Genomic DNA, 27,848 nt, shown 5'->3' with positions numbered 1-27,848 from the left:
TGAGTCTCTTATGCTTTGTCCCCCTCCCTGTTTTTGTTATTTTTGTTATTTTTGTTTCCCTTCCCTTATGTTCATCTGTTTTGTCTCTTAAAGTCCTCATATGAGTGAAGTCATATGATTTTTGTCTTTCTCTGACTGACTAATTTCACTTTGCATAATACCCTCCAGTTCCATCCACGTAGTTGCAAATGGCAAGATTTCATTCTTTTTGATTGCCAAGTAATACTCCACTGTATATATATATATATACCACATCTTCTTTATCCATTCATCCATCGATGGACATTTGGGCTCTTTCCATACTTTGGCTATTGTTGATAGCGCTGCTATAAACATTGGGGTGCATGTGTCCCTTCGAAACAGCATACCTGTATCCCTTGGATAAATACCTAGTAGTGCAATTGCTGGGTCGTAGGGTAGTTCTGTTTTTAGTTTTTTGTTTTTTTTTTTTTTTTCAACTTTTTTTTTTATTTTTGGTACAGAGAGAGACAGAGCATGAACGGGGGAGGGTCAGAGAGAGAGGGAGACACAGAATCGGAAACAGGCTCCAGGCTCCGAGCCATCAGCCCAGAGCCTGACGCGGGGCTCGAACTCACGGACCGCGAGATCGTGACCTGGCTGAAGTCGGACACTTAACCGACTGCGCCACCCAGGCGCCCCTGTTTTTAGTTTTTTGAGGAACCTCCATAGTGTTTTCCAGAGTGGCTGCACCAGCTTGCATTCCCACCCCTGTCATGGAATTTAAATGAAAGCCACAAGAAATAGCCACGTATTTCAACATTTGGATATTTTGCAGCCAATCCATTCCCTAAGGCTATAAGGGTGGGAATAGAGTTCCCACAAAGAAAAAAGGTGCTTTTATCAGAAGAATGGAGATGTGCAGACCTCCTGGACATAGAAATAGCTTCCAGAATCCACGGCTTTCAGCAGCTGTTTGATATGATTAGCAAACTCAAACTGGGTGGAAGAAATGGCCAAAGAGCTGGCCACAGTCATTCTACTGTGATTAACTTAACAGGGAGGATTTTGCTTTGGAAATGTCTACATGACTTTTGGTGGTACCTTTTTACCCCCTCTCAACTTAAAAACCAGTGTTGAAAGAGGGTTCAAACCTTTGAAATCAAACTACTGGGAGGCTCTGGAGATAATAGAAAACCCAGTGTAATGTTGAAATTCTGAAGGCAATTCTACTCTGTATATCTATGTACAAATGTTACCTGTACTGTGCACACACCTTTGGCAGTCCCCTTTTGCAAAAATGTTGGAGACTGCCATCTCACAAAATAATTTGCAGGATCCAGATTAGTCCTGAACTTGTTCCAGTTCATTTGCCGAGCAACGGCCCCGTTCTTGCCTTTGCCCAGTGACAAATTATGCTACTTACCTGACGCAGATTGCTCCTAAAAGGGCTTTGTGATTACCAGGGAACCAGCAGTTGGTTTGATGGGAAATGGGGAGGCCTGGGCTTCCTTGCTTGAGCCTTGCTACTAATCAGCTGAGGGCCTTTGCAATTATATTTAACTTGGCAGGTTCTCAGCTGCCTCTTACCACAATCTTTCTGATCCCTTCCAGCCACAAAGTACTGAGTCTGTGATTTCCTGAGTCACAAAGCAAAGTCATTTGATATATGGGAGATGATCACACACTGTAATCACAGAACACTCTTCAGTCATAGGCATGAAACCCCTGAGTCATTAGTGACCCTTTCCCTTTCAGCCACATTTTACGCCTAGGGTGTGCTGGTCTCATTTCTGGATTCGTCCCCTTGTGCATAGGCCTTTATTATCTGTAGCACAGAGAGTGGGCAAAGCCTCCTTTCTCCTCTTCCATCATGGTGTTCATAGTTTCCTTTTTAAAAAAAAATTTTTTTTACATGTTTATTTTTGAGAGAGAGAGAGAGAGAGTGAGAGAGTCGGGGAGGAGCAGAGAGAGAAGGAGACACAGAATCCGAAGCAGGCTCTAGGCTCTGAGCTGTCAGCACAGAGCCCGAAGCAGGTCTTGAACTTCCAGACCATGAGATCATGACCTGAGCTGAAGTCGGACACTTAACTGATTGAGACACCCAGGCACCCCAGGGTTTCCTTCTTCACTCCAGCCTACATGCCTGACTCATCTGTCCAAACTGTGGCTCTGATTTTCCTATTTCCCCTGATGGTTCTTCCATGGTTCTCCATTACATTTTAGACTGGTTTCTAAGGCCTCACTTGGACACCAGCATGCCCTTCCAGTTGCATCTCTCCTACTCCATTCAAAATGATGTGCTAGCTCTTCTCTGGTTATGGCCCTTGCTTATTTTCCTCAGTGTCTTTGCTCATACGGTTACTTGCTTATTTCCACCCGGATTGCCCTATAACCTTCCTGTAATCTCTGCTCACGAGTTTGTTACAATCCCACCTATTCATCAAGATTAAAATCAAATGTTGTTGGGGTGCCTGGGTGGCTCAGTCGGTTGAGCGGCCGACTTCAGCTCAGGTCACGATCTTGCGGTCCATGAGTTCGAGCCCCGCGTCGGGCTCTGGGCTGATGGCTCGGAGCCTGGAGCCTGCAGCCTGCTTCCGATTCTGTGTCTCCCTCTCTCTCTGCCCTTCCCCCGTTCATGCTCTGTCTCTGTCTCAAAAAAAAAAAAAAAAAAAAAAAAAGTTAAAAAAAAAAAATGAAATGCTGTCTCCTCCCTGAAGCTTCTTAAAATTTACTCAACAGGCAGGAATGCCCTCTCTCTCTCTCCCTTCCTCCTTCCCTCTTCCTCTCCCTCTCCTTAGCCATTCTGCCATACTTTAGAGAAACTGGTGCACTTGTCCTTTCATACTAGATTTCATACCCTGAGGGAACACGTTTGAAGAGTGGAGCAGTGCCTGGAACCCATTGAGTTGGATGATTACTGGTGAGCCAGCCGCATAGTCTGATGAAAAATGAAGCATAGGAAGTGCAATACTTAAATAAGCCAGGGAAGAGTTACCTTAAGATCTAATCCTAGTGTGTATGTTTATGTTTGTATACGCTACACACATGTACGTATACACACACACACACACACACACACACACGCATGCATATTTTAAACCTGCATAATTGTGGTAGGCAGAATTATAATGTGGCCACTGCTGGACACCCACCTTCTCTCATTTACTCATTCAAAGGCTATTCTCAGTGTTGCCGTGAAAGGATTTGAAGATGTAATTAAGATCCCAAATAGGTTATCCAGATGGACCTGACCTTCACATGAGCCCTTTCAGTCTGGATCTAGGGGTCAGAAACGGGAGATTGGAGATTCAAAGGGAGAGATGGATCTAACATAAGGGTTTCTCCTACCGTCTTTGAAGATGGAGGGAACCACATGGCAGGAATGTGGGTGGCCCATAGGAGCTGAGCCGCCAATGGTTGATAGCCAGTAAGAATATGGGGACCTCAGTCCTGCAGCTGCAAGGAATTTGGAAGCAGGTTCTTCCCCAGAGGCTCCAGAGGGAAAGGCAGACCACCTGACACATTGATTTCAGCCTTGGAAGACGCTGAGCAGAGGACCCAGTCACAATGTGCCTGAGCTTCTGGCCTACAGAAGTGCAAGCTAATGAATGGGGGCCAGCTGCTAAGTTTATGGTAATTTGGAAGCTGCAGTAGAAAATGAATTTTTTTTTTATTTAAAAAAAAAATTTTTTTTTAACGTTTATTTATTTTTTGAGACAGAGAGAGACAGAGCATGAACAGGGGAGGGGCACAGAGAGAGGGAGACACAGAATCCGAGACAGGCTCCAGGCTCTGAGTGTTCAGCACAGAGCCCGATGCGGGGCTTGAACTCACGGATCGTGAGATCATGACCTGAGCCGAAGTCGGATGCTTAACCGACCAAGCCACCCAGGCTCCCAAAAATGAATTTTTAAAAAGTTGCTGATTCATCAGGTGTTACTTATCTCTAAATTAATCTTCTACTTTGATCTCCTTCGCCGTCTCCTCCTCTGCAGGGAATTCAAGTGAGGAGACCCTAGAATAGCAGACAGGAATTTCACATGCCAAACAGAAGTCATGGTGCTAATTATTTGTACCTTTTGGAGAACAGAATTATTGCTTTCAGGAAATGGCCCTGCTTGTGTAAATTCATGAAAAAAACGTCCACATCCATAGGCAGTTTTCAAGCTGTCCCAGAGCCTGAGAGTAGGCACAGGGTCTTTCTAACTTGCTCCTCAGCACCTGTGATATTTGCATTAGTGCAAGAGTTGAAGATAAGCGCAGAGAAGGCCTGTCATTCCTCCTGAACGCTGTACCTCCTCAGGGAGCCACGCTGAAGAGAATGGTGGAGTTTAGCCTAATGGATTTACCCTGTCAAGGTTGAGTCACTGCATATCTGTGATACAACACATGACTCACTCACTTCAGTTTCTGATAGAATATTCTACAAGTGATTCAGAAGAAAAATAAGCATGATTTTATAGCATGAAACCGTGGAAGGGAGGGTAACCAGAGGATGGCAGAACTTTAAAAAATGTAATACAAATTGGTCAGCTGTAAATGTTCTCAGTGAGGAATTAACGGCGGGAAGTCCCTAAAGAAATCTTGTGTGGCTACACTGTGAACACTTTGGATTGGATGGACTCAGATTTTCACAGACTACATGCACAAAGTAGACCAAGAGATGCATACCAGCAAGAACCATGCCTGGAGCCAGAACCCAAGTCATGTTATGCAGAACAAAAAAGATGATTGTCCAATACTTTTGTGTAGGGTAAGGAGTAGTTGGGCAGGCATGTGGCTTAGGGTAAATGATGTCCTGCTGGTGGATGGTCAAGAGAAAGTCAGGTTCATACACTCCTACTTTGCTTCTGTCCTGTTGGTTTGTGAGGGGACATTTCAAAGCAAGAGAAGAGCTAACTGCTTCACATAAAGTCTTCTGACCTGGATGAAGCACATTCTATAATGCAGGTTCATACAGTTTTCACATGAGCCAGTGGACCACTGCAAGTGGTCTTTGAGAAATAGTGAAGAAAAAGCAGGCTGGAGATGAGCAAAGAACATGGAACTTTGTAGAAGGAAGATAGGCTTTGCAAAGTGTAGTCGATGATAACTTAAAGTCAAGGCCAGGCAAAATCTTTTAAGAGATGGCTTTGTGGTAGAGCCACAGTAGTTCCCAGCAGTTAGCATTATGGTTTCTGCATTAGTAAATAATGCTTAGAAAATTCTCATCTGCTTTAGATAAATATTTTAGGTAGGCATTCACTTACATTTTGTTCTAATTTTTTTAGGTTGCTATTTGAGCCTTTAACCTGTCCGGGTTTTATTTTGGCATATATAATATAAGCTCAAATGGTCAAAATCCTTTTATTCTAAATGGCCAGCCAATTTTCTCAACACTAGTTACGAGTGATGTGTCATTTCCCCTAATGATTTGAAACAGTAACAAAACAGTAATTAACAATAGCTAACATTTGCCAGTTGCTTACTGCGTGCCAGGCACAGTGCTAACATGACTTACCTCATCTGTTTCTCACAATAACCCAATGAGGTGGGCACTGTTATTATCATTCCCATGTTACTCGATCATCCCTCAGTGGGGAAACTGAGGCACAGAATGGCTAAGCAACTTGTCCAGAGTCCACAGTTACAGACTTGGACAACCCGACCTCAGTATTTAAGCTCTGAAATTTATTTGGTATACGTGGGTTTATTTCTAGGCTGTTATGTTCCAGTATATTCATTCCTATGCTGATACCGCACTGTTTATCACTAATAATGTGAGTCACTCTCCTAGTTTTTTGTTTTTTTTTTTCACCACTAATTTCTAGTGTAACCACATCCTTCCATTTTGTAGTATGGCCTCTTACATTTTTGTAAGGCCTCAAGACATTTTTTTTTTCTTTCCCCTGAATATTAAAGGTAGCCAAACAGCATAAACCATGTTTTTTTTCCAGGAAGTCTCCTGAAAACACTTTCTGAGGTAGTGGATTTTGCAGAGCTTTTTAGCAAGAAGTGTAGTCCATGGCTTGCTTTTGCTGGTGCCAGCTACCCTATTAGAGAACAGAACCCAACTGCTCCCAGCCTGGTTGGAGAGATCTGAGCAGGTGCCAATCAACATAGCTTTCTGCAACAATGGGAAGATTTTGAAGCTGTGCTGTCCAATATGGTAGCAACTAGCCACGTGTGGCTACTGGGAACTTGAAATGTGTACTTGAAATTGAGCACTTGAAATGGTATGACTGAGAAACTGAACTTTTAATTTAATGGAAACTAGTGTAGATTTAAATAGCCACATTGTGTCCAGTGGCTACTGTAGCACACAAATTAAGTAATGAAAAAGTTAAGTAGCATATATAGTATATATATATACTGGCATATATAGTATATATATATATACTATATATATATACTCTCTTCTCAGATGTGCCTCTTTCACTGCCAAGGAAGAGAGTCATCTATGTTTGAGGGTCTCAAGTCCAGGGGCTACTAATTTTCCTCTCAAGCCCCTCCTTACTTAACAGAGCTTTGCTTTTGCTGTTTTCAACTCTTCCAAGGCAGTGCTGGATGACCCAAGGGGCAGACTAAGCATGTGCCTGGGGCATTGTTAACAGGAGGGTACAGAAAAATGAAATATTTGGATGTTCTGGCAGTAAAAACCACGGCAAATCATTTGGCAAAATTTGGACTTAGTTGTGCTTCCTTACATTTATTCTATGGCTTGATGGCATTTTTCTTTTTCTTTTTTTAAGTTTTATTTTATTTATTTTGAGAGAGAGAGAGTGCGTGCAAGTGGGAGAGGGACAGAGAGAGAAGGAGAGAGAGAATCCCAAGCAGGCTTTGTGCTGTCAGCGCAGAGCCCAATGTGGGGCTCAGTCCCACAAACCATGAGATCATGACCTGAGCCGAAATCAAGAGTCAGATGCTTAACCGACTGAGCTACCCAGGTGCCTCGGTATTTTTCTTTCTAATTCTATGCATGCAGGGTCATCCCCCAAGATCTTTTCGATGTCTGGTGGCACCATTGCACAGTTGGTCTTTTACACTGCTACAGTCTGAGACCCCATCATCCTCAGCCTGTGCAGGAAAGGACAGGGCCTACACGAGGGGGGAACATGACCTTCTCTGCTGTAGACCATGTAGATTCAGATCTGCACTGGGAAAGCATGGTGTTATGGTTAAAAGCAAAGATGCTGGAACCAGACAGCTTGGGTTTCGATCTGGCTCTGTTGTTTATTAGCTAGGTCACCTTGGGCAAGTTGTTGAACCACTCCGTGCCTCCATTCCTCATCTGTAAAACGGGAATAATAATAATAATAGTGTCCCATGTACTGTTATTACGCTGGGCACTATTATTGCAATACACTATTATTATAGTCCTCACTGGGTAGTTAGGAGAAGTAATTAGAACAGTGTTTGGCATATAGTAAATGCTAAATAAGTTGTTTGCAAATGAAAATGAGCCCTTTAGTGTAGAACATGATGCTCTGATTCAGTCACTTGGCCCAAATGTGCAACTCAAATGTGGGTGTCTTTTGGTTTATAACAAAGCATCCCCCTGGGGTTGACATACGATACCCCCCAAAGAGAACATATAGACGTCCTCCAAAGAGGTTTTACATCAATTTTCTTACTTTATCCTCATGGCAACCTGCTGAGCAGAGCAGGGAGGTGCTGTCCTTGTAGGTGTGCAGGGAAAATGACAGATGACTCTATCTGGCAGGGAGGATTTGTTTGCTGTGTCTGACCACTGGACCTACCTATCATTTTTGGAGCAAAAATCCAAACGATGTCAGAATGACTTCTTCCTCAATGCAAACGAAAACTGCCCATAAAAACTTTCAGGCATAATTGGTTGAGAGAGGACCAATACAAGCAACACGGTCTGCTGTATTTGTATCCACAACAAGATGAGCTTTTTTATCCCTTGTAACTTGAATGTGGCCTGGTTTTCTATTTCCTCTTCAGAAATCCCTTGGAACTGTATTTTCCTTAGGCCCTACACCCTCCAGGCCAACTCAGGGGACACAGAGGCACTCTGAGCATTCTTGGGATGGTTTAGTAAATGGGGCCACGCTCTGGGTTAAAATGGAGTGAGCACAGGTGCACCTGTGCCTCCTGGGAGGGCCACGATTCCTGCTGTGGGCTCAGCATGTGGTTTTGTTCCGCAGATTCGTCATTCATGCTGCAGCAGATGGTGGGCGTTGGGCTGGGCTCCGTGGCTGTTGTGATTATTCTCGCATTCCTGTCCTTCTCAGCCGTGTGGTATGTGAGACTGTCATTTTTGAGAAATGAGCGGAATGGTGGAAGGATGGGGTTGGAGTCATGAGAACAGCTGGGATTGAGGAGAGCCAAAGGGGATGTGGGCAGAGGTTGTCCTGGGCTCAGCACTCAGCAGGTGAAAGGCACGAGTAGTCTACACCTTCGGGCAGGGAGGGAGATGTGCTTCTGGTGCAGAAAAAGAGCAGGGTTGGTGATGGCTGTGCTGATTTCCCATGCTGCTTCCCATGAGGGTACATGAGCTGCAGATAGAGATACACCAAGGGAAAACCAGAGTGTGTCAATGGACTCTTTTCCTCCTCCACATCTAGATTGCAGACGGGCACTACCTGTGGAGGATGCACGGTGCTGAGGCAGATGTTATGGCTGTTTCTCAGGTGCCTGCCTAGACAGAGGCCCCATGTGACTTCCACCCAGGTGTGTATGGGTCTGCAACTTTTTCCATTCCCAGCTTGGTCCCGTTTCTGGATTCAGGATGGTGAATACCTCTGTGGAATTCCCCAAAAGGAGGAAACTCAGGAATTGCTGATGTCTTCTCTGCTTGCTACACAACCAGTTCTGTGTGTGAACGTGAGACCCTTGATATACAATATAATATTGACCGCAGGCTAAAGATCATGTGGGCTGGACCCTTGTCTTCCTCTGAGTGATACCTGAGAGTCAGCTCTTCTGGACATTGAATACAAGAGAGTCTCTGCATCTTCCTTTATGGCATCTCTGAATTAATTTGGAATCCATCCTTTTACAATGAGCGATGAGGGGGACTTAAGTTTGGGCTAGAATTTGCCTTTATGAAGGAGGTCATTCAGAAGGATAGAGCTCATTGACAGTAGGCAAACTTGTCAAACATTTTAGAAGCAACCCTTTTCTTACAATCGATCGACATGCAAATAGTATACTAACCCGGCCTGACTCCAGTAAGTTCCCTGCAATGTGTGTTAGGCAGTGTCGCTTTGATACAGATCCATTGGTTTACAGGTAATCAAAAGCCCCAAGTTTTCATTCCAATAAAAATATTCTGTTAATTTAGTCAGTTCTTCTCTTCCACACCAAAGTTTATAGTAGCCTTGTCTACCTTTTTTATTACTCTCTGATATAAATGACCTGTGCCTTCCTTTAGTAACAATGGGTCGAAACGTTATAAAGCCCGTGGCCAGAATCCATGTGTTCATAGGGAAGGGGGAAGAATGTGAGTGATGTGTAATCTTCCCCTTCACCTACAACCTCAGTAACTATGACTGTTCCTTTATCATGAGCCATGACACATTAAATGCAAGCAGCCGTGGGCCCACCGTCAACTTGCTGAATTTACAGACGGAATGTACTAGACTTGGCTTTTAAACTCTGAATCCGTGTTCTTTAACTGTCTTCTCTAACTGGTGGTGTAATTCCAAGGCTCAGTAAGAAATGAATGGAGAAGACAGAGGCGTGTGGCTTTCCTGAGTAACAATGGTATTATCCCTTTTCTCCCTCTTCTAGGCCTGGAGAATAAAAAGCAAGGGGGTGGAAACCAGGAGACAGTTATATTGTATAACCTCAGGGCAAGGTGCATATGAACGTGGCCCTGGAACTGTGCAGTGTTGCAGTCCTGAGGAAAAGGGACAGTCTTTCTGATAGGATGGACTTGTGTGTCCTCTCTCCATGAGCTTCCTGGGTGTTAGTGAGGGTCAGATCTGTGTGGTCTGAGCTTGTGTATTGCAGATGAGGAAACAATAGAAACAGTAGAAACAGGTGGAAACTGTCTATGAAGCTGCCCTGGGAGATCCAGGTCCAAGTATATCCCCTCAATTAGGAAGAGTCAGAGAGAGGGAAGTAATATCCTGACACCTGGATGTTCAGTAACAGCTGTCAGCCCCTGGCCCTGCCAGCTTAGGCAGTATTAGGAATAGTTGTCTTTTGTCCTCTGAGGTACTACCTTGGCCTACAACCGCAGATGAGTGTTTAGAAACTTTCCTGCTCTCATCTTAGGTGATTTATAGAGTAGAGCTCTCAAAAGACTAATACAAATACCTTTCTACTTTTAATCTTTATGTGCAGCTATTCAAACTCATACTATTTTCACAGCTCTTGAATGAAATTTGGAATCCTTACAAATTATTGTGGTTACTGTAGGGTAGGGTCTCTGATGAGTAAGGTTTTTCCTAAAGTCTCCTCTATCCAAAGAGAGAATCTGAATTAATTGTTGTTGTTGTTGTTGTTGTTGTTGTTGTTGTTGTTGTTTTACTGGTTCTGTAAACACCATATGTTTCTGTAGCCCCCTTAATTTCCAGCTCTACAATTAACTGCCAAAGAAGTTACTGTGGTCCACATGGGAACTTGGCAAAGTTGTCGTTGTCTGGGTAAAATAACTGACTAAATATTAAGTAAAATGTTCGGTAAACTGTACTTCTGAGTACATAACACAGTTGCTCAGTAGTATTACTGAACAGAAGCAGGTGCTGAAGTTTGCAGAAAGGATGTATATCTTTCTGCAGTTCTTTTCTAACAGTTTCCTCATAAACATGGCGGCGGGCAGCTTGAGGTCCTCTAAATTCACCTGGGAGCTTTACCACAATACTGTTCTTTTTTTTTTTTCCCCCAGGCAGATTCGTGGTTAAGGTGGGGAGGGCATCTCAGGAGAGCAATAGTGGGTCTTCCCGGGAGAATGCAGGGTCTGTCTGCCCAAGGGCTGCCCAGGCAGCACTTGGAGTCGCTTTGGAGTGCCTCTAAATAAAGCCAGGTCCAAGCTGAGGATGGAGGCAGGATCTCCCCCTATTGACTGTCATGGGGAAGCGTGTAGAAGTGAGCACCGAGACCCAGTTGTGAGCTCCCTTCTAGGTTAGGAATCAAAATTAGAGGTTGACCAGATAGGAGCAGATTGTTCCCTGGCTGATTTGTGTGTCTGCATGCCTGAGGTTTTTGTTTATCTCCACTGGAGTTTTTGTTGATACACATTCTTCCATTCCATCCTCATAACAGTCGTGTGTGGTGGGAAGGTTAGGGGTTACCGTTTTTCCCACTTTAGAATGGAGAAATGGGTTCAGACAGGTATGTGGCCTGAGTTGTGGGGCCGAGTCGTCTGATGCAAGTCTAGTCCTCATTCCTGGGATTTGACTGGCCTTGAGCTCACCTTTGGACATCCCTTTTGGTTTTGGGGAGAGTCAGGCCTTTGTGTTTCTCTCTCCATATATGTGTTTTAACCAATGACCTTTCTACTATAGCCGATCTTCTTTTATCTGTCTTTTCAGTAAAAGGTATCTCCCCCCGAGATCTCTTCTACAAGGAGCCACAAACCATCAAAGAGTTGGAGGTTAATTAGGGGAAATAGGTAATAGTTTGTCTCTGACTCAAGACCTGAAACTGTAGCTGGGCACTTAACCCAAGACCAGAGCAAAAGTGATGATCTTGCAATTCCACATTAGTTTGGGATCAAGTTAATACTTAAAGTGATGTTAAAGGAAGTAAAAAGGTGTTCCCTTTTTATTGCTGATCTCACATTTGGGAGTTTCTAAACCTTCTATTTTTCCATTCTATTCATCTAAGAGAAAACCAATGTTAGTAGTAGTCAATCAATTAGTGCTTTAGGGGCCTTTTGCCTGCATGACTGTTGTTGCTGAACTGAAGTGCTGCATTTTGGAGAGGAAAGAGGATGGGGCTTTCTTTGTGCCTAATGTGGACAGGTGATACATTGAAGCAAATCAATTAAAAAAGCAGTGTTCCTATTGTTTGAGAGAGAGAAGGAGAATAAATGAATCATTTTGGTGATGTGTGTGTGTATGCATGTGTATCCATATCCATACATTTTTTGGTGCAACCCATTTTTTGGGTTACAAACATGGGGTCAAACTACATGTGTAGTTTTGTAAACTGCTTCTTTCATTTCTGGGCACATTTTTTAAATGCAGTCAATGGTGACCGCATTAGAATTTTGTGCCATATTTTATTTAGCCAATACTCTTTTGTGCATTATGTATTTAGGATGTTTCCAGATGTTTACTATTCTTATACAAATTGTATAATTGTGTGAAATTGAAAATGATATATGTTTTACGTTTACTACATATTGTCAGAGGAATCTCAGCAGAAAGTTTATACCAGTTTACAATCTCACTAGCAGAAAGCCTCAGCACCACTGGGCACTGTTGATATCTTTCATCTTGATTAATCTGATGGGTGAAAAATGATGTTTCCATGCTTTATTTGCATATCTTTATTTTTGCATGTTGACTGGTCATTTGTAATTCTGTCTGGGTGAATTGCCTTTTTTCTCGGTACTTGGTTTGTCTTTTATTGATATGAAAAGCTCTTTGTATCATAGTAATTTTTATTCCTGGCTGTCATATATTTTATAAACAAATTTTCTAGTTTATCATTCTCCCTTTTGACCCTGATTGTGTCATATCTTGCCACACAAAACCTTAAAATTTAGGTAGTCAGATTTATCCATTTTTTCCTTGTATATTGTATCTTTGGTGCCATGCTTGAGGGACCTTCCAATCTCAAGGTAATAAATATAATTCAGCAGTTTTAAAAAACATTTAAATCTAGGGGCGCCTGGGTGGCTCAGTCGGTTAAGCGGCCGACTTCCGCTCAGGTCATGATCTCGCGGTCCGTGAGTTCGAGTGCCGCGTCGGGCTCTGTGCTGACAGCTCAGAGCCTGGAGCCTGCTTCAGCTTCTGTGTCTCCCTCTCTCTCTGCCCCTCCCCAGCTCATGCTCTGTCTCTCTCTGTCTCAAAAATAAATAAACAATAAAAAATAAAATAAAATAAAAACATTTAAATCTTTAATCCATCTGAAATTTATTTTAGTATACAGAGTGAGGTTCGGGACAGAGGGGATCTTTTTTTTTTTTTTTTTTTTCTTTAAATTAAGCTGTTAAATGGTTTTAGCCAGTTGTCCTATTAATATTCACTGACTTTTTTCCCCTAGTGGTTTGAATTATATACTGAATTAGATACCAAAGTCTATTTCTGAATGTTCTCCTTTGTTCTGCTGATCTATTTCTGTGCCAATACCACCTGTTCTAACTTTAAAATAGGATTTTTAGTACCAAGTAAAATTAAGTTACCACTCTTTCTGTTAATTCTCAGATTATTCTCAGATCTTATTATATATTTATTCATGTGTACATATTTATTATACATAAACTAAGGAATTATTTGGTCATATTCCCCCCAAAATCTTAATATTTTTTTTGGTTGGAGTGGGGGGGCATGTGGTCAATAAAGAGTGCTCCTATCTCACAACATGGAATGTGTCTCCATTTAATTTTGTGTGTGTCCCTCTCTAGAGTATTCTAGTTTTCAATTTACAAGGTAGCTTATGCTTATTTTGTGTTATGTATATCTAGGTATTTTCTATTTTGTTATCCTGGCCTCTTAAGTCACTGCCTCAGCTCCTGCCCCTGAACATGTATCCCATGGCCTCTCACTGCTGGTGTTCCTGGAGATGTCCTGCCCTGGAAGTCTGTCCTTTTTTGGGAGAAGTCACACCAAGGTGTCTCCCCCAACATAATTACTTTCCCAGGTATCCACTGGACTCATGGGATCCTTCCATGCCAAATGGAGGACCGCCTGCTCTCACAGGTCACTCCAGCCACACAAGTTTCCTTATTCATTTGACCCTTTGTCCTCCCATTAATGGAAGTGTAGCTTGTTCCCAGTGTGGATCCCACTTTTTTGTCCTATTGCTGCCCTGACAGCCTCAGCTTCTTGACCCTTGAGTTTCTTATCCTTGGAATCTGCTACCAGGCCAGCGTGTCTTCCAAAGGTTTACGGGACACAAGTCAGAAACTCTGAGTGTGGGGTCCCCTTGAAGCTTCTCTTTCCAGGCTGAGGAAAGATCCCCTTGTCATTGTGGTGGGGGATTGAAAATTCTTGGGACACCAATGGCTTTCTCCAAGGAATTTCTCTCTTTTGACCTTTTCCATTTAAATCACTTTACATCCTGGATATCAGGTGTCGTAAGACTATTTAAAAAACCTCATTTTAGAATGTGGAAGTATTGGCAACCTATTATTTTCAGTTTCTTAGAAATTTGGTCAAAACAAAAAGTCCAATTAGGGGTCAAAGGACATGAAACTATAGCTCACAAAAAAGAAATGCAAATGGCTCTAAAACATTTTTAAAAAAAGATGTTCAACCTCACTTTTAAGAAAAATGCAAATTAGTAAGCTATCATTTCTTAGCTATCAATTTGAGGGGAATCCAGAAGTTTAACAACACACTCCACACACTCTTTTTTTTTTTTTTTTTTTTTTTTTTTTTGAGAGAGCGATCATGAATGGGGTAGAGTGGCAGAGGGAGAGAGAGAGAATCTGAAGCAGGCTCAATGCCCAGCACAGAGCCCAACATGAGGCTCAATTCTATGACCCTGGGATCATGACCTGAGCAAAAATCAAGAGTCAGATGCTCAACTGACTGAGCCAGGTGCCCCCAAAAAACTTCCTTTTTTTTTTTATTTTATTTTTTATTTTTTTAAAATTTACATCCAAATTAGTTAGCATATAGTGAAACAATGATTTCAGGAGTAGATTCCTTAATGCCCCTTACCCATTCAGCCCATTCCCCTCCCACAACCCCTCTAGCAACCCTCAGTTTGTTCTCCATATTTATGAGTCTCTTCTGTTTTGTCCCCCTCCCTGTTTTTATATTATTTTTGTTTCCATTCCCTTATGTTCATCTGTTTTGTCTCTTAAAGTCCTCATATGAGTAAAGTCATATGATTTTTGTCTTTCTCTAATTTCACTTAGCATAATACCCTGCAGTTCCATCCACGTAGTTGCAAATGGCATGATTTCATTCTTTTTGATTGCCAAGTGATACTCCACCACACACACACACACACACACACACACACACACACACACACCACATCTTCTTTATCCATTCATCCATCAATGGACATTTGGGCTCTTTCCATACTTTGGCTATTGTTGATAGTGCTGCTATAAACATGGGGGTGCATGTGTCCCTTTGAAACAGCACACCTGTATCCCTTGGATAAATGCCTAGTAGTGCAATTGCTGGGTGATAAGGTAGTTCTGTGTGTAATTTTTTGAGGAACCTCCATAGTGCTTTCCAGAGTGGCTACACCAGTTTGAATTCCCACCAGCAGTGCAAAAGAGATCCTCTCTCTCTGCATCCTTGCCAACATCTGTTGTTCCCTGAGTTGTTGATGTTAGCCATTCTGACAGGGGTGAGGTGGTATCTCATTGTGGTTGTGTTTTGTATTTCCTTTATGATGAGTGATGTTGAGCATTTTCTCATGTGTCGGTTGGCCATCTGGATGTCTTCTTTGGAGAAGTGTCTATTCATGTCTTTCACCCATGTCTTCACTGGATTATTTGTTTTGTGGGTGTTGAGTTTGATGAGTTCTTTGTAGATTTTGGATACTAACCCTTTATCTGATATGTCATTTGCAAATACCTTCTCCCATTCTATCAGTTGCCTTTTAGTTTTGCTGATTGTTTCCTTTGCTGTGCAGAAGCTTTTTATTTTGATGAGGTCCCGGTAGTACATTTTTGCTTTTGTTTCCCTTGCCTCTGGAGACTTGTTGAGTAAGAAGTTGCTGCAGACATGATCAAAGAAGTTTTTGCCTGCTTTCTCCTTGAGAATTTTGATGGCTTCCTGTCTTACATTGAGGTCTTTCATCCATTTTGAGTTTCTTCTTGTGTATGGTGTAAGAAAGTGGCCCAGGTTCATTCTTCTGCATGTCACTGTCCAGTTTTCCCAGCACCATTTGCTGAAGAGACTGTTTTTATTCCATTGGATATTCTTCCCTGCTTTGTCAAAGATTAGTTGGCCATACGTTTGTGGGTCCATTTCTGGGTTCTCTATTCTGTTCCATTGATCTGAGTGTCTGTTCTTGTGCCAGTACCATACTGTCTTCGTGATTAGAGCTTTGTAGTCTAGCTTTAAGTCTGAGATTGTGATGCCTCCTGCTTTGATTTTGTTTTTGAAGATCGCTTTGGCTATTCGGGGTGTTTCTGGTTCCATGCAAATTTTAGGATTATTTGTTCTAGCTCTGTGAAGAATGCTGGTGTTACTTTGATAGGGATTGCATTGAATATGTAGACTGCTTTGGGTAGTATCGACATTTTAACAATATTTGTTCTTCCTATCCAGGAGCATGGAATCTTTTCCATTTTTTTGTGTCTTCTTCAATTTCTTTCATAAGCTTTCTCTAGTCTTCAGTGTATAGATTTCTCACCTCTTTGGTTAGATTTATTCCTAGGTATTTTATGTTTTTGTGTGCAACTGTAAATGGGATCGATTCCTTGACTTCTCTTTCTGTCGCTTCATTGTTGGCGTATAGGAATGCAACCGATTTCTGTGCATTGATTTTATATCCTGAGACTTTGCTGAATTCATGAATCGGTTCTAGCAGTTTATTGGTGGAATCTTTTGGGTTGTCCATATAGAGTATCATGTCATCTGTGAAGAGTGAAAGTTTGACCTCCTCCTGGCAGATTTGGATGCCTTTTATTTCTTTGTGTTGTCTGATTGCAGAGGCTAAGACTTCCAATACTATGCTGAGTAACAGTGGCGAGAGTGGACATCCCTGTCTTGTTACTGACCTTAGGGGGAAAGAGCTCAGTTTTTCCCCATTGAGGATATTAGCATTGGGTCGTTCATATATGGCTTATGATCTCAAGGTATGCTCCTTCTACCTCTACTTTCTTGAGGGTTTTTATCAAGAAAGGATGCTGTATTTTGTCAAATGCTTTCTCTGCATCTACTGAGAGGATCATCTGGTTCTTTTCCTTTCTTTTATTGATGTGATGAATCACATTAAGTGTTTTGTGGATATTGAACCAGCCCTGCATCCCAGGTATAAATCCCACTTGGTCGTGGTGAATAATTTTTTTAATGTATTGTTGGATCCAATTGGCTAATATCTTGAAGATTTTTGCATCCATATTCATCAGGGAAATTGGTCTATAGTTCTCCTTTTTAGTGGGGTCTCTGGTTTTGGAATCAAGGTAATGCCGGTTTCATAGAAAGAGTTTGGAAGTTTTCCTTCCCTTTCTATTTTTTGGAACATCTTCAAGAGAATAGGTGTTAACTCTTCCTTAAATGTCTGGTAGAATTCCCCTGGAAGGCCATCTGGCCCTGGACTCTTGTTTTTTTGGCAGATTTTTGATTACTAATTTGATTTCCTTACTGGTTATGGGTCTGTTGAAATTTTCTATTTCTTCCTGTTTCAGTTTTGGTAGTGTATGTTTCTAGGAATTTGTCCATTTCTTCCAGATTACCCATTTTATTGGCATATAATTGCTCATAATATTCTCTTATTGTTTTTATTTCTGTTTTGTTGGTTGTGATCTCTCCTCTTTCATTCTTGATTTTATTTATTTGGGTCCTTTCCTTTTTCTTCTTGATCAAATTGGCTAATGGTTTATCAATTTTGTTAATTCTTTCAAAGACCAGCTTCTGGTTTCATTGATCTGTTCTACTGCTTTTTTGGTTTTGATAGCATTAATTTCTGCTCTAATCTTTATTATTTCCTGTCTTCTGCTGGTTTTGTGTTTTATTTGCTGTTCTTTTTCCAGCTCCTTAAGGCATAAGGTTAGGTTGTGTATCTGAGATCTTTCTTCCTTCTTTAGGAAGGCCTGGATTGCTATATACTTTCCTCCTATGACCGCCTTTGCTGCATCCCAGAGGCTTTGGGTTGTGGTGTTATCATTTTCATTGACTTCCATATACTTCTTAATTTTCTCTTTAACTGCTTGGTTAGCCCATTCATTCCTTAGTAGGATGTTCTTCAGTCTCCAAGTATTTGTTACCTTTCAAAATTTTTTCTTGTGTTTGATTTCGAGTTTCTTAGTGTTATGGTCTGAAAATATGCATGGTATGATCTTGATCTTTTTGTACTTACTTAGGGCTGATTTGTGTCCTGGTATATGGTCTATTCTGGAGAACGTTCCATGTGCACTGGAGAAGAATGTATATTCTGCTGCTTTAGGATGAAATGTTCTGAATATATCTGTTAAGTCCATCTGGTCCAGTGTGTCATTCAAAGCCATTGTTTCCTCGTCGATTTTTTGATTAGATGATCTGTCCATTGCTGTGAGTGGGGTATTGAAGTCTCCTACTATTATGGTATTACTATCAATCAGTTTCTTTATGTTTGTGATTAATTGATTTATATATTTGGGTGCTTCCACATTTGGTGCATAAATGTTTACAGTTGTTAGGTCTTCTTGGTCTATAGACCCCTTGATTATGATATAACACCCTTCTGCATCTCTTGATATAGTCTTTATTTTAAAGTCTAAATTGTCTGATATAAGTATGGCTGCTCCGGCTTTCTTTTTTTGACCATTAGCATGATAGATGGTTCTCAATCCCCTTATTTTCAATCTGAAGGTGTCTTTAGGTCTAAAGTGGGTCTCTTGTAAACAGCATATAGATGGATCTTGTTTTCTTATCCATTCTGTTACCCTGTCTTTTGTTTTTTTTTTTTTTTTTTTTTTTTTTTTTTTTTTTAATATATGAAATTTACTGTCAAATTGGTTTCCATACAACACCCAGTGCTCATCCCAAAAGGTGTTACCCTGTCTTTTGATTGGAGCATTGAGTCCATTGACGTTTGGAGTGAGTACTGAAAGATATGAATTTATTGCCATTTTGATGCTCATTGAGTTGGAGTTTCTGGTGGTGTTCTCTGGTCCTTTCTAATCTTTTGTTGCTTTTGGTATTTATTTATATATGTACATATTTTCTTTTCATCTTTTCTCCCCTCAGAGAGTCCCCCTTAAAATTTCTTGCAGGGCTGGTTCAGTGGTCACAAACTCCTTTAATTTTTGTTTGTCTGGGAAACTTTTTATCTCTTCTTCTATTTTGAATGACAGCCTTGCTGGATAAAGAATTCTTGGCTGCGTATTTTTCTGATTCAGCACACTGAATATATCCCGCCACTCATTTCTGGCCTGCCAAGTTTCTGTGGCTAGGTCTGCTGCAAACCTGATCTGTCTTCCCTTGTAGGTTAGGGGCTTTTTTTTTCCTTGCTGCTTTCATGATTCTCTCCTTGCCTGAGTATTTTGTGAATTTGACTATGGTATGCCTTGTTGATGGTCAGTTTTTGTTGAATCTAATGTGGGTCCTCTGTGCTTCCTGGATTTTGATGTCTGTGTCTTTCTCCAGGTTAGGGAAGTTTTCTGCTATGATTCGCTCACATAACCCTTCTACTACCCCTATTTCTCTCTCTTCCTCTTCTGGGACCCCTATGATTCTGATGTTGTTCCTTTTTAATGAGTCACTGATTTCTCTAGTTCTTAAAATCGTGCTCTTTTGCCTTAATCTCCATCTTTTTTTCTGCTTTGTTATTCTCTGTAAGTTTGTCCTCTATATCGCTGATTCTCTGTTCTGCATTGTCCATCCTTGCTGCCGCTACATCCATCTGTGATTGCAGCTCAGTTATAGCATTTTTGATTTCATTCTGGCTATTTTTTACTTCTTTTATCTCTGCAGAAAGGGATTCTAATCTATTTTCGACTCCAGCTAGTATTCTTATTATCGTGATTCTAAATTCTGATTCAGACATCTTGCTTGTATCTGTGTTGGTTAAATCCCTGGCTGTCGTCTCTTCATGCTCTTTCTTTTGGGGTGAATTCCTTCTTTTTGTCATTTTGAAGGGAGAAAGGGAATTAATGAGGTAGAAAAATTGAAATTAAAAAAGATTAAAAAATATTAAAATTAAAAATTAAACACACACACGCAAATCGAATAGATGATGCTAGATCCTAGGTGTGGTTTGACAGATTCGAGAGAAAAAAAGGGGGGGTGGTGGAAGGAAATCGTTTGAGAATTAAAAAAATGAATACACTGAAGTAGACTAAAATGAGATGGGGGGTAAAATAGAATTTGAAAAAATACATGCAAAAGGAAAGAATATAGTAGAAAAAATTAAAGAAAAATATTTTTAATAAAAATTAAAAATAAATATGAATTTTTTCATTGTCTGTATTTAAGAAAAAAGAAAAGAAACGAAAAAGAGAAGAATAAAAAAAAGAAAAAAGAAATCGTTTGAAAATTTGAAAAAGTGAATACACTGTAGTAGAGTAAAATAAAATGATGGGAGTAAGAATTTGAAAAAATTTACATGAAAGCAAAAAATATAGTAATAAAAATTAAAAATATTTTTAAAAGAGATTGGAAGTAAAAGTGAAGTTTTTCTCTTTCTGCATTCAAGAAAAAGAAATGAAAAAGACAAAAAAAAGAAAAAAAGGAAATTGAAAATTTGAAAAGGTGAGTACACTGAAGTAGACTATAATAAAATGATGGAAGTAAAGTAGAATTTGAAAAAATTTACACAAAAGTAAAAAATATAGTAATAAAACTTAAAGACGGATATTTTTAATAAAAATTGGAAATAAAAATGAATTTTTTCTCTTTCTGTATTCAAGAAAAAGAAAAGAATTGTAAAAGAGAAAAAGGAAAAAGAAAAAATATATAATAGATGAACCTGCTAACAGATTGAAGTAGGACTGAAATTGCTTTGTTTTCCCCTAGAAGTCAGTCTACGTAGCTCTTTATAGTCCATAAATTAAGCCGGTATGAGGCTTGTGTTCTTGAAGAGCGAAGTTGGCCCAGTTGGGCGGGGCTCGGTGTAACAGCTCCACTCTCCACTAGATGGCGCTGCTAGCCTACGGGGGTGGATTGTTGCAGTGCTCGTAGGTGCGTATGCGCATGCGCGGGAGCGGTGAAAATGGCGCCACCCAGTTACCTGTTCTGTTCTCCCGGATCAGCAATCGTGTACCGGTCCTCTGTCTTCAGCTCTCGTCCACTCCCCACTTTTTCACTCTCTGTGACCAGGCCCCAGGCAGTACCTTCTCCCAAGTTTTGTCTCAGATGCGGCTGTTTTCCCCGGCCCCTTGCTTCCGAAGGACTGTGGGTTTGACCCGTTCCGCCCCTCTGCAGGAGGGTCTCACTGAGCAATGGCCGAATGAGCAATGGCCGAATGTCGGCTGCAACCAGGAATGCCTGCTGGACCCTGCTGTTGACGGTGCCCCGAGACTGCGGCCAGGTGCCAGCCCGCCCCAGAAAAAGTTCATGAGACAGTGTAGCAGCAGCGTTTCAGGGATTATGGAAAATCACTACACACATCTGGCACCAGACTTCACCTCAACGACCTTGCCCCAGTACCAGCGAATGTGGCTGCCTTCCGGGGTCTGCTGGGACCGGGTGGCTTCAACAGTCTCTACCAAATGTCCCTTCCAGCAGTGGAACCGCTTTTCCCCGTGTGGCCTCAGAACCTCCCGGACTCCACTCTGTTCCTGGGGATTCGCCCTTCCCACCAGAGCACCACCAGGTATCGAGCTGCAGAGTTGCAGCCTTTGTGCTCCCCTTGTTTACAGTCTTAATGGAGTTTAAGCCCTCTCTCCTTTCTCCCTTTTTAGTTTAGTCCCTGCGGCTGTTTCCAATTTCCCACTTTCTCTCCAGCTGCTTTTGGGAACGGGTGCTTTTCCCGTATGCTCCCCCCTCCCCAGTCTCCGTCCTCTCTCCACCTGCAAAAGGGGTTCCTTACCTTTTGTGGCTTCTCGCTCCCCAAGTTCAGCTCTCCACGCCGCGTACCTGCTGAATTCTGTGGTTCAGGTTGTGCAGATTGTTGTGTTAATCCTCCAATCAGTTTTCTAGGTGTGTAGGATGGTTTAGTGTTGGTCTGGCTGTATTTCATGGATGTGAAACACACAAAAAGCTTCCATGCTATTCTGCCATCTTGGCTCCTCCCCCAACATACTTCCTTTTGAGGCTGTGGGGAAGCAGGCACTCAAACATTGTTAGAGAGGTTATGGAATGGTACAACCTCTATGAAAAGGAAGGGAACCTGGCAATACTTACATTGCCTTTGTCCAGGTGCCTTTATCCTGTAACTCAGAATTCCCACTTCTTGTAGGTTCACTTGCATATGTTGAAAATGACACATGTACAGGGTTACTTGCTGTGACCTAGTTCATAATCAAAAAAGCAGAGAAACAACCCATATGCCTCTCCGGAGGAAATGAACAATGATATCTCCATGTAACACAGTGGAATAACCATGCAGTTGTGGAAAGGGAATGGAGAAGAGCTTTAAGTACTGATATGGAGAGATTTGTAAGATATATTGTTTTTTTTTTAATGTTTATTTTTGAGAGGGAGAGAGACACACACCCAGTGTGAGTGGGGAAGGAACAGAGAGAAGGAGACAACAGAATTCAAAGCAGGCTCCAGGCTCTGAGCTGTCAGCACAGAGCCTGACATGGGATTTGAACCCACAAACCATGAGATCATGACCTGAGCTGAAGTTGGACACTTAACTGAGACACCCAGGAATCCCTCTAAGATATATTGTTTTAATGAGAAGAGCAAGGTAGAGAATACTGGATATGGTATGCTATGCTTTGTGTAAGAGGGGAAATGAAAATATGTATTCAATTTTATATAAAGAAACACTGGAACAATAACAGTGAATTAATGAAAATGGTTACAAATAGAGCAAGGAATAATGGGGTGGAGGTGGACAGGGTGAAAGTGAGTCTTTTGAGTGTTTATCTTCTTATTTTGTTGTGATTTTTTTTTTTTTTCATTTTATTTTAGAGCAAGGGAGCACAAGCAGACGGTTGGGGAAAAGGGAGAGAGAGAGAGACAGAATCTTAAGCAGACTTTATGCTCAGTATAGAGCCCAACACAGGGCTTGATCCCACAGCCCTAAGAGCATGACCTGAGCCAAAATCAAGAGTTGGACGCTCAACCGACTGACCCACCCAAGCACCCCACCAAAGTATTATTTTAAACAAAAATATTTTCCTCCTTAATTCTGTTGTCAGCCGTTAACTTAAACATTACATATCTGGCTTTCTTTCTTCTTTTTTTTAATGTGTATTTATTTTTGAGAGAGAAATAGAGAGTGGGCAGGGGAGGGACAGAGAGAGAAGGAGGGAATCCCAAGCAGGCTCCACACTGTTAGCACAGAGCCCACTGCCAGGTTCAAACTCATGAACCATGAGATCATGACCTGAGCTGAAATCGAGTCAGGTGCTTAACTGACTGAGCCACCCAAGCACCCCTACATATTTGGCCTTCTGAAATTTTCCCGAAGCTGCTTATTATTGAGTTCATTTTTCCTTGCTGCACAGTAGTGATTCAGATTTCTTAAAAGCTTTTTGTGAATCTTTGGTAATGTGACTTTGGGAGACAACTAGAAACTAGAAAGTGAATTTTTATAAGAGAAATATAGTAAAGACTATATATGCTTATAGCCATGTGTTAATTTTCTATTTGCTATGTATCAAATTACCACAAACTTAGTGGCTTAAAACAATACACACTTACTATGCCCCAGTTTGTATGGGTCAAGAGTCCAGGTTTAGTTTAGTTGGATTCTCTGCTCAAGGTATCAAAAGTCTGCAGTCAAGGTATTGGCTAGGTTGCATTTTCAGCTGGAGGTTCGACTGAGGAAAATTTCTGTAATGTGCTTACATAGATTGTTGGCAGTGTTCATTTCCTTGTGGTTGTAGGGCTGGGGCGGGGGGGGGGGGGTCCCAACATTTTGCTGGCTGGTGGCTCAGGTCCTAGATGCCTGGATGCCTGTTTGTCTGCCGCATGGCCTTCCTGAACACAACTGTCTAGTTCATCAAGCCAGCAACGAGAATCTATGACTGCAGGGAGGTGTTCAGTCCCTCTTTTAAAGGGCTTTCATCTAAGTTAGGCCCACCCAGGATAATCTCCTTTTTAACGAACTAAAAATTGGGGCACCTGGGTGGCTCAATTGGTTAAGTGTCCGACTTCATCTCAGGTCATGAGCTCATGGTTTGTGAGTTGAGCACCACATCAGGCTCTCTGCTGTCAGCGCAGAGCCTGCTTCAAATCTTCTGTCCCCCTCTCTCTGCCCTTCCCCTGCTCGTGTGTGCGCGTGCTCTCTCTCTCTCTCTCAAAAATAAATAAACGTTAAAAAATAATGAATTTAATTAAAAATTAACTAATTGGCCTTAATTATGTCTATAAAATCCTTTCACTTGTGCTGTATTCTGTTGGTTAGAAATAAGATCCAATGGAGGGGGACATCTGATGTGAACACTAGGGGGCAGGGATTGTGGGCCATTTTAGATTTCTGCCTACTACAAGTTGCTAAAGAAAAAAAATCAATGATAAACTTTAAACCCCACTACGGTATTTCCTGGGTCCTTCTGACAGGGCTATTTGACTTTATGGCCAAACCCTAGGGCATAATTCTGTTCTCTCTAAGGAGAGGTGCCAAGGCTTACAGGAGTAGAAATGGTCAATGGCCCTGAGATTTTTAAGAAGGCAACTGGGTCTGTAAAACTGCTTTCTTAACTTTGACTGAACGCATTCACTTGGGTGAGGTACAGAGATTTTGGGGGAGGGAAAGGGTGCCATTTCTCTGTGTCCCTGGGCGCGTATCCTTTGGGTTAACAGGATTCAGGATTTGTGAGCTTGGCCTGAAAAAGTCTATCTCTGCCAGACTTGAGAGAAGTGGTGTGTGGCCTGGCGGGTTAGCTCTGTCCTATAGTCCCTGCAAGCGGCCATCCTGAGTCTTGGTGAACTGGGCAGAGTAAGGCAACATTGACCAGACTCAAGGCTTCCAGATGGTGGCCAGAGCTCCAGGGATCAGAGCTGGAGAGCACAAAGGTCCTCCCCAGCCCCCAGGACCCTCCCTAGCCAAGGACTTGTTAGTAGGTGTATGCAGCAGAGTGGATGGGGCTGAGGGCAAAGCAGTCAAAACTCTTAGCCACCAGCTGTGACTCCCTGTGTCCAAAGTGCCTTCTGGTGAAGAGTGGACCCAAGAACCTGAAAGAGGGCTGAGTTTCAAGAGCCAAGGGAATTTGGCTTTTTGGGAGGTGGGTTGTGTTAGCTGTGGCTTGGGATCCTATAGAGATTAGCACCAGATGAGTCCAGGGCCCTTGTGGTTTGCAGGGACTTTGCCATGCTGGTGATGGTCAGGGACAGTGGGAGATACTTCATTATGTTGCCTTCTGGCTAAAGAAGGGCAGTGTGCAGGGCAGGGGAATTGTTATCACGGAGCCTAGGAAGGGGCATTGGCTGGGCAGTGCAAGTCTTGAGCTGAACAAGGAAGACCACGTGTTGGTCCTGGTCGCAGAACATACATGTCCACACTGTGTATGGCCCTGTAAGGGAGATGGTGCATGGGGCTGTCAGGTTCCAAGACTCCAGCCTGTCTCCAGCTTGCTACCAAGGGTACAAAGCAGCTGAGTCTGACTTGGCTGCCTGTGATCTGTGTTCATCAGCATTCTTACTGGATTTCTCTTGGAAAATTAATACATAGCCATCTGGTCTATCAGTCTGAGTTTGGTGCATCTGAAATAATTGGCTGGATTAGATAAGATAGAGGCTGAAGGAACTCCACAAAGGCAAAAGGACCAGCCCCATACCGATCTCATGAGACTATATCTCAGTCTCCATTTCCTCCATCTTCCTCCACTTCCCCTCATTTCTACAGCCACTCCTCTGGCCTCCTCTCCCTCCACCCCCAGGCTGCTGCTGCTGCTGAGCCCTGCAGGTCTCATGGAGAAGCCACTCAGATACGGTTGGAGTTAGATGCAGAGCTGGAACCCACAGTGGAGCATGGGAGAGCCGGGAGAGCATGGGAGGCTCAGTGAGAGCCAACCATAGAAAGATCAAGGCTTATAACATATAAAAGAAATAGAGACCCACTTCTAGAGGGAAGGGGGTAGCCTGCCTTCCTGGAAGGATGCATGAAGCTGAACAGCCTTGGGGAGTTGACTGACAGCTGGGGAGTTGGTCTGGCAGTGTGGTCTGTATTGACTGTATTGCATACTTCACTTTCTAAGGTTGACCAGGGAGGTCATCTTCCTCAGCCTCTGCCTGCAAGTGGGTTGCCAAATGGCCCTTTATTGCCCATGCAGCTTTCATCAGCTTGGTCACCCAGGTGATTGCCCTCAATCCCTGAGACTTCACTGGTTTCCCATGAACATTGGGTTCATAGTACCTCTTGTCTGCCACTGCAAGCTAGCCTGTGTTTTAGGAAACTCTAACAAACTTTCCAAATGGACTTACCTTTCTTGCTGTAGGACTTCTGCTTTGCATAATCACTTGCTTGGTCAGCCACGAGGCTGCATGCTGATAAATCAGAAGTAAAATAAGTTGTTTGAAGTGAGCGACAGGAAAAAGAACTGATTTTGAGCAGATACTTTCTGAGTGAAATGAGAGCCTGAGACATGAGTCTGAAGAACAGGATGCCAACTTTCAAGCATTTCAACCAGGAAGCTCCAAAATTCTCTGAGCTCAGTGAATTCCCATTTAATTCTGAGGAGACTCCTCAGGGACCTAGTGAGTTTTTTTTTTTTTTACCATAACACAAGGGATGGGGTTTGATGCACAGTGAAAGAAATCATAGCTTAAGTTAGTCTGAGTTTTACCGTATTTTGGAAATGCTCCAAATAGGCCACATCCTCTAAGACCATAGTCTGTAGATTATTATTCTTTTTTATTATTCTCAGGAATAAACTTGCTGAATCACCACAGGTTTTTGTTGGTTTGTTTAATGTTTATTTTCTTTATTTTTGAGAGAGAGAGAGAGAGAGAGACAGAAATGAGCAGGGGAGGGGCAGAGAGAGAGGGAGACACAGAATCTGAAGCAGGCTCTAGGCTCTGAGCGGTCAGCACAGAGCCCAACTCAGGGCTCAAACCTACAAACCGTTAGATCATGACCTAAGCCAAAGTCATATGCTTAACTGACTGAGCCACCTGGGTGTCTGTGGTCTGCTTTTAGCTACTAGTTTCCTGTATGTCATTGTCCAGTTGGTTTGGAGCATCCTGGGTCCACCTTGAGCCCACTTTACAGCCTGTGTGGCATTTGGAGATGTGCATTATTGGTGGTCCTCCTTGCTAAGGATAAAGCTTTGGTGGCAATTTCAAATCACCGAGGAATGATGGATTTTTAGGAAAGGGTGGGAATAAGTGTCTAACCATTTGGGAAAAACTTGTTTGCAATAAATATGGCTAACAAAAGAGTTAAGAGCCCGATTACACAGAAGTCTTACACATCAGTAAGAAAAACCGTAAGCTCCTCCTGCAAGGGGGGAAGATGATCAAATAGTTCACAACAAGTCTGCTGACGTTTTTCTCTGGAAGTCATACCTGAATGTTTTAGTTTTTCTTGCACCAGTAAAAACGGAGCAACCGATGAAGAACCTGAGAACATTGGAGTAGGAAGCCAGGTGAACATCAGACACAGCTGACCAACATTTTCACTATCTAAAGGCTAGGTGTGATTTTCATCCTAGCCCACACAGTGTGTATCTTCAATTTCTATATTTCCAGATAATTTTTTTTTTTTTTTGCCTACTACTCCTCTAATTGATGGCTTCCAATTGGTCACATCTCTCTGGGTCATATTTCTTAAACCCAAAGGAAGGCTTGATGTGCATCCCCTATATTAAGCATGCTCGAGAAGCTTCCCCATATAGTTTTAAAGATATGAGACTGGAAGTGTAAAATCCAGTCCAATCTGTTGTCAATTTATCATTCATTCTGAAACAAACTAGTGGGTTTTTTTTTTGCTTTCCTTTTGACCCTGAATTTCCCCTGTATTGAGAAATCAGTCTAACCTTCATTTCACAACACCCAGCATATATCTGACTGAGTGCCTTCTGTGATGGGAGT

The 27,848-nt window shown here is 42.1% G+C and overlaps 1 protein-coding gene across 15 annotated transcripts in view; it reads left to right on the top strand.

Moving 5' to 3' along the window:
- Window positions 1-27,848, top strand: part of SUSD1 (sushi domain containing 1) — a 299,394-nt gene that overhangs the window by 135,432 nt on the left and 136,114 nt on the right. The window contains exons 16-17 of one of the 15 annotated variants that reach the window (XM_078436584.2): window positions 8,112-8,205; window positions 8,532-10,227. The exons of the other annotated variants lie outside the window; for them this stretch is intronic. Coding sequence (XP_078292710.2) covers window positions 8,112-8,205; window position 8,532 — 95 coding nt within the window. The 3' untranslated portion in view covers window positions 8,533-10,227. Of the gene's footprint in view, window positions 1-8,111; window positions 8,206-8,531; window positions 10,228-27,848 lie in introns of those variants that run through there. 15 annotated transcript variants of the gene reach the window in all.

This window comes from Panthera onca, chromosome D4 (assembly GCF_046562875.1).
Source record: "Panthera onca isolate mPanOnc1 chromosome D4, mPanOnc1 haplotype 2, whole genome shotgun sequence".
Lineage (NCBI taxonomy): Eukaryota > Metazoa > Chordata > Mammalia > Carnivora > Felidae > Panthera > Panthera onca.
Note: the sequence above shows the minus strand (reverse complement) of the source record. Positions and strands in the feature narration are given on the sequence as shown.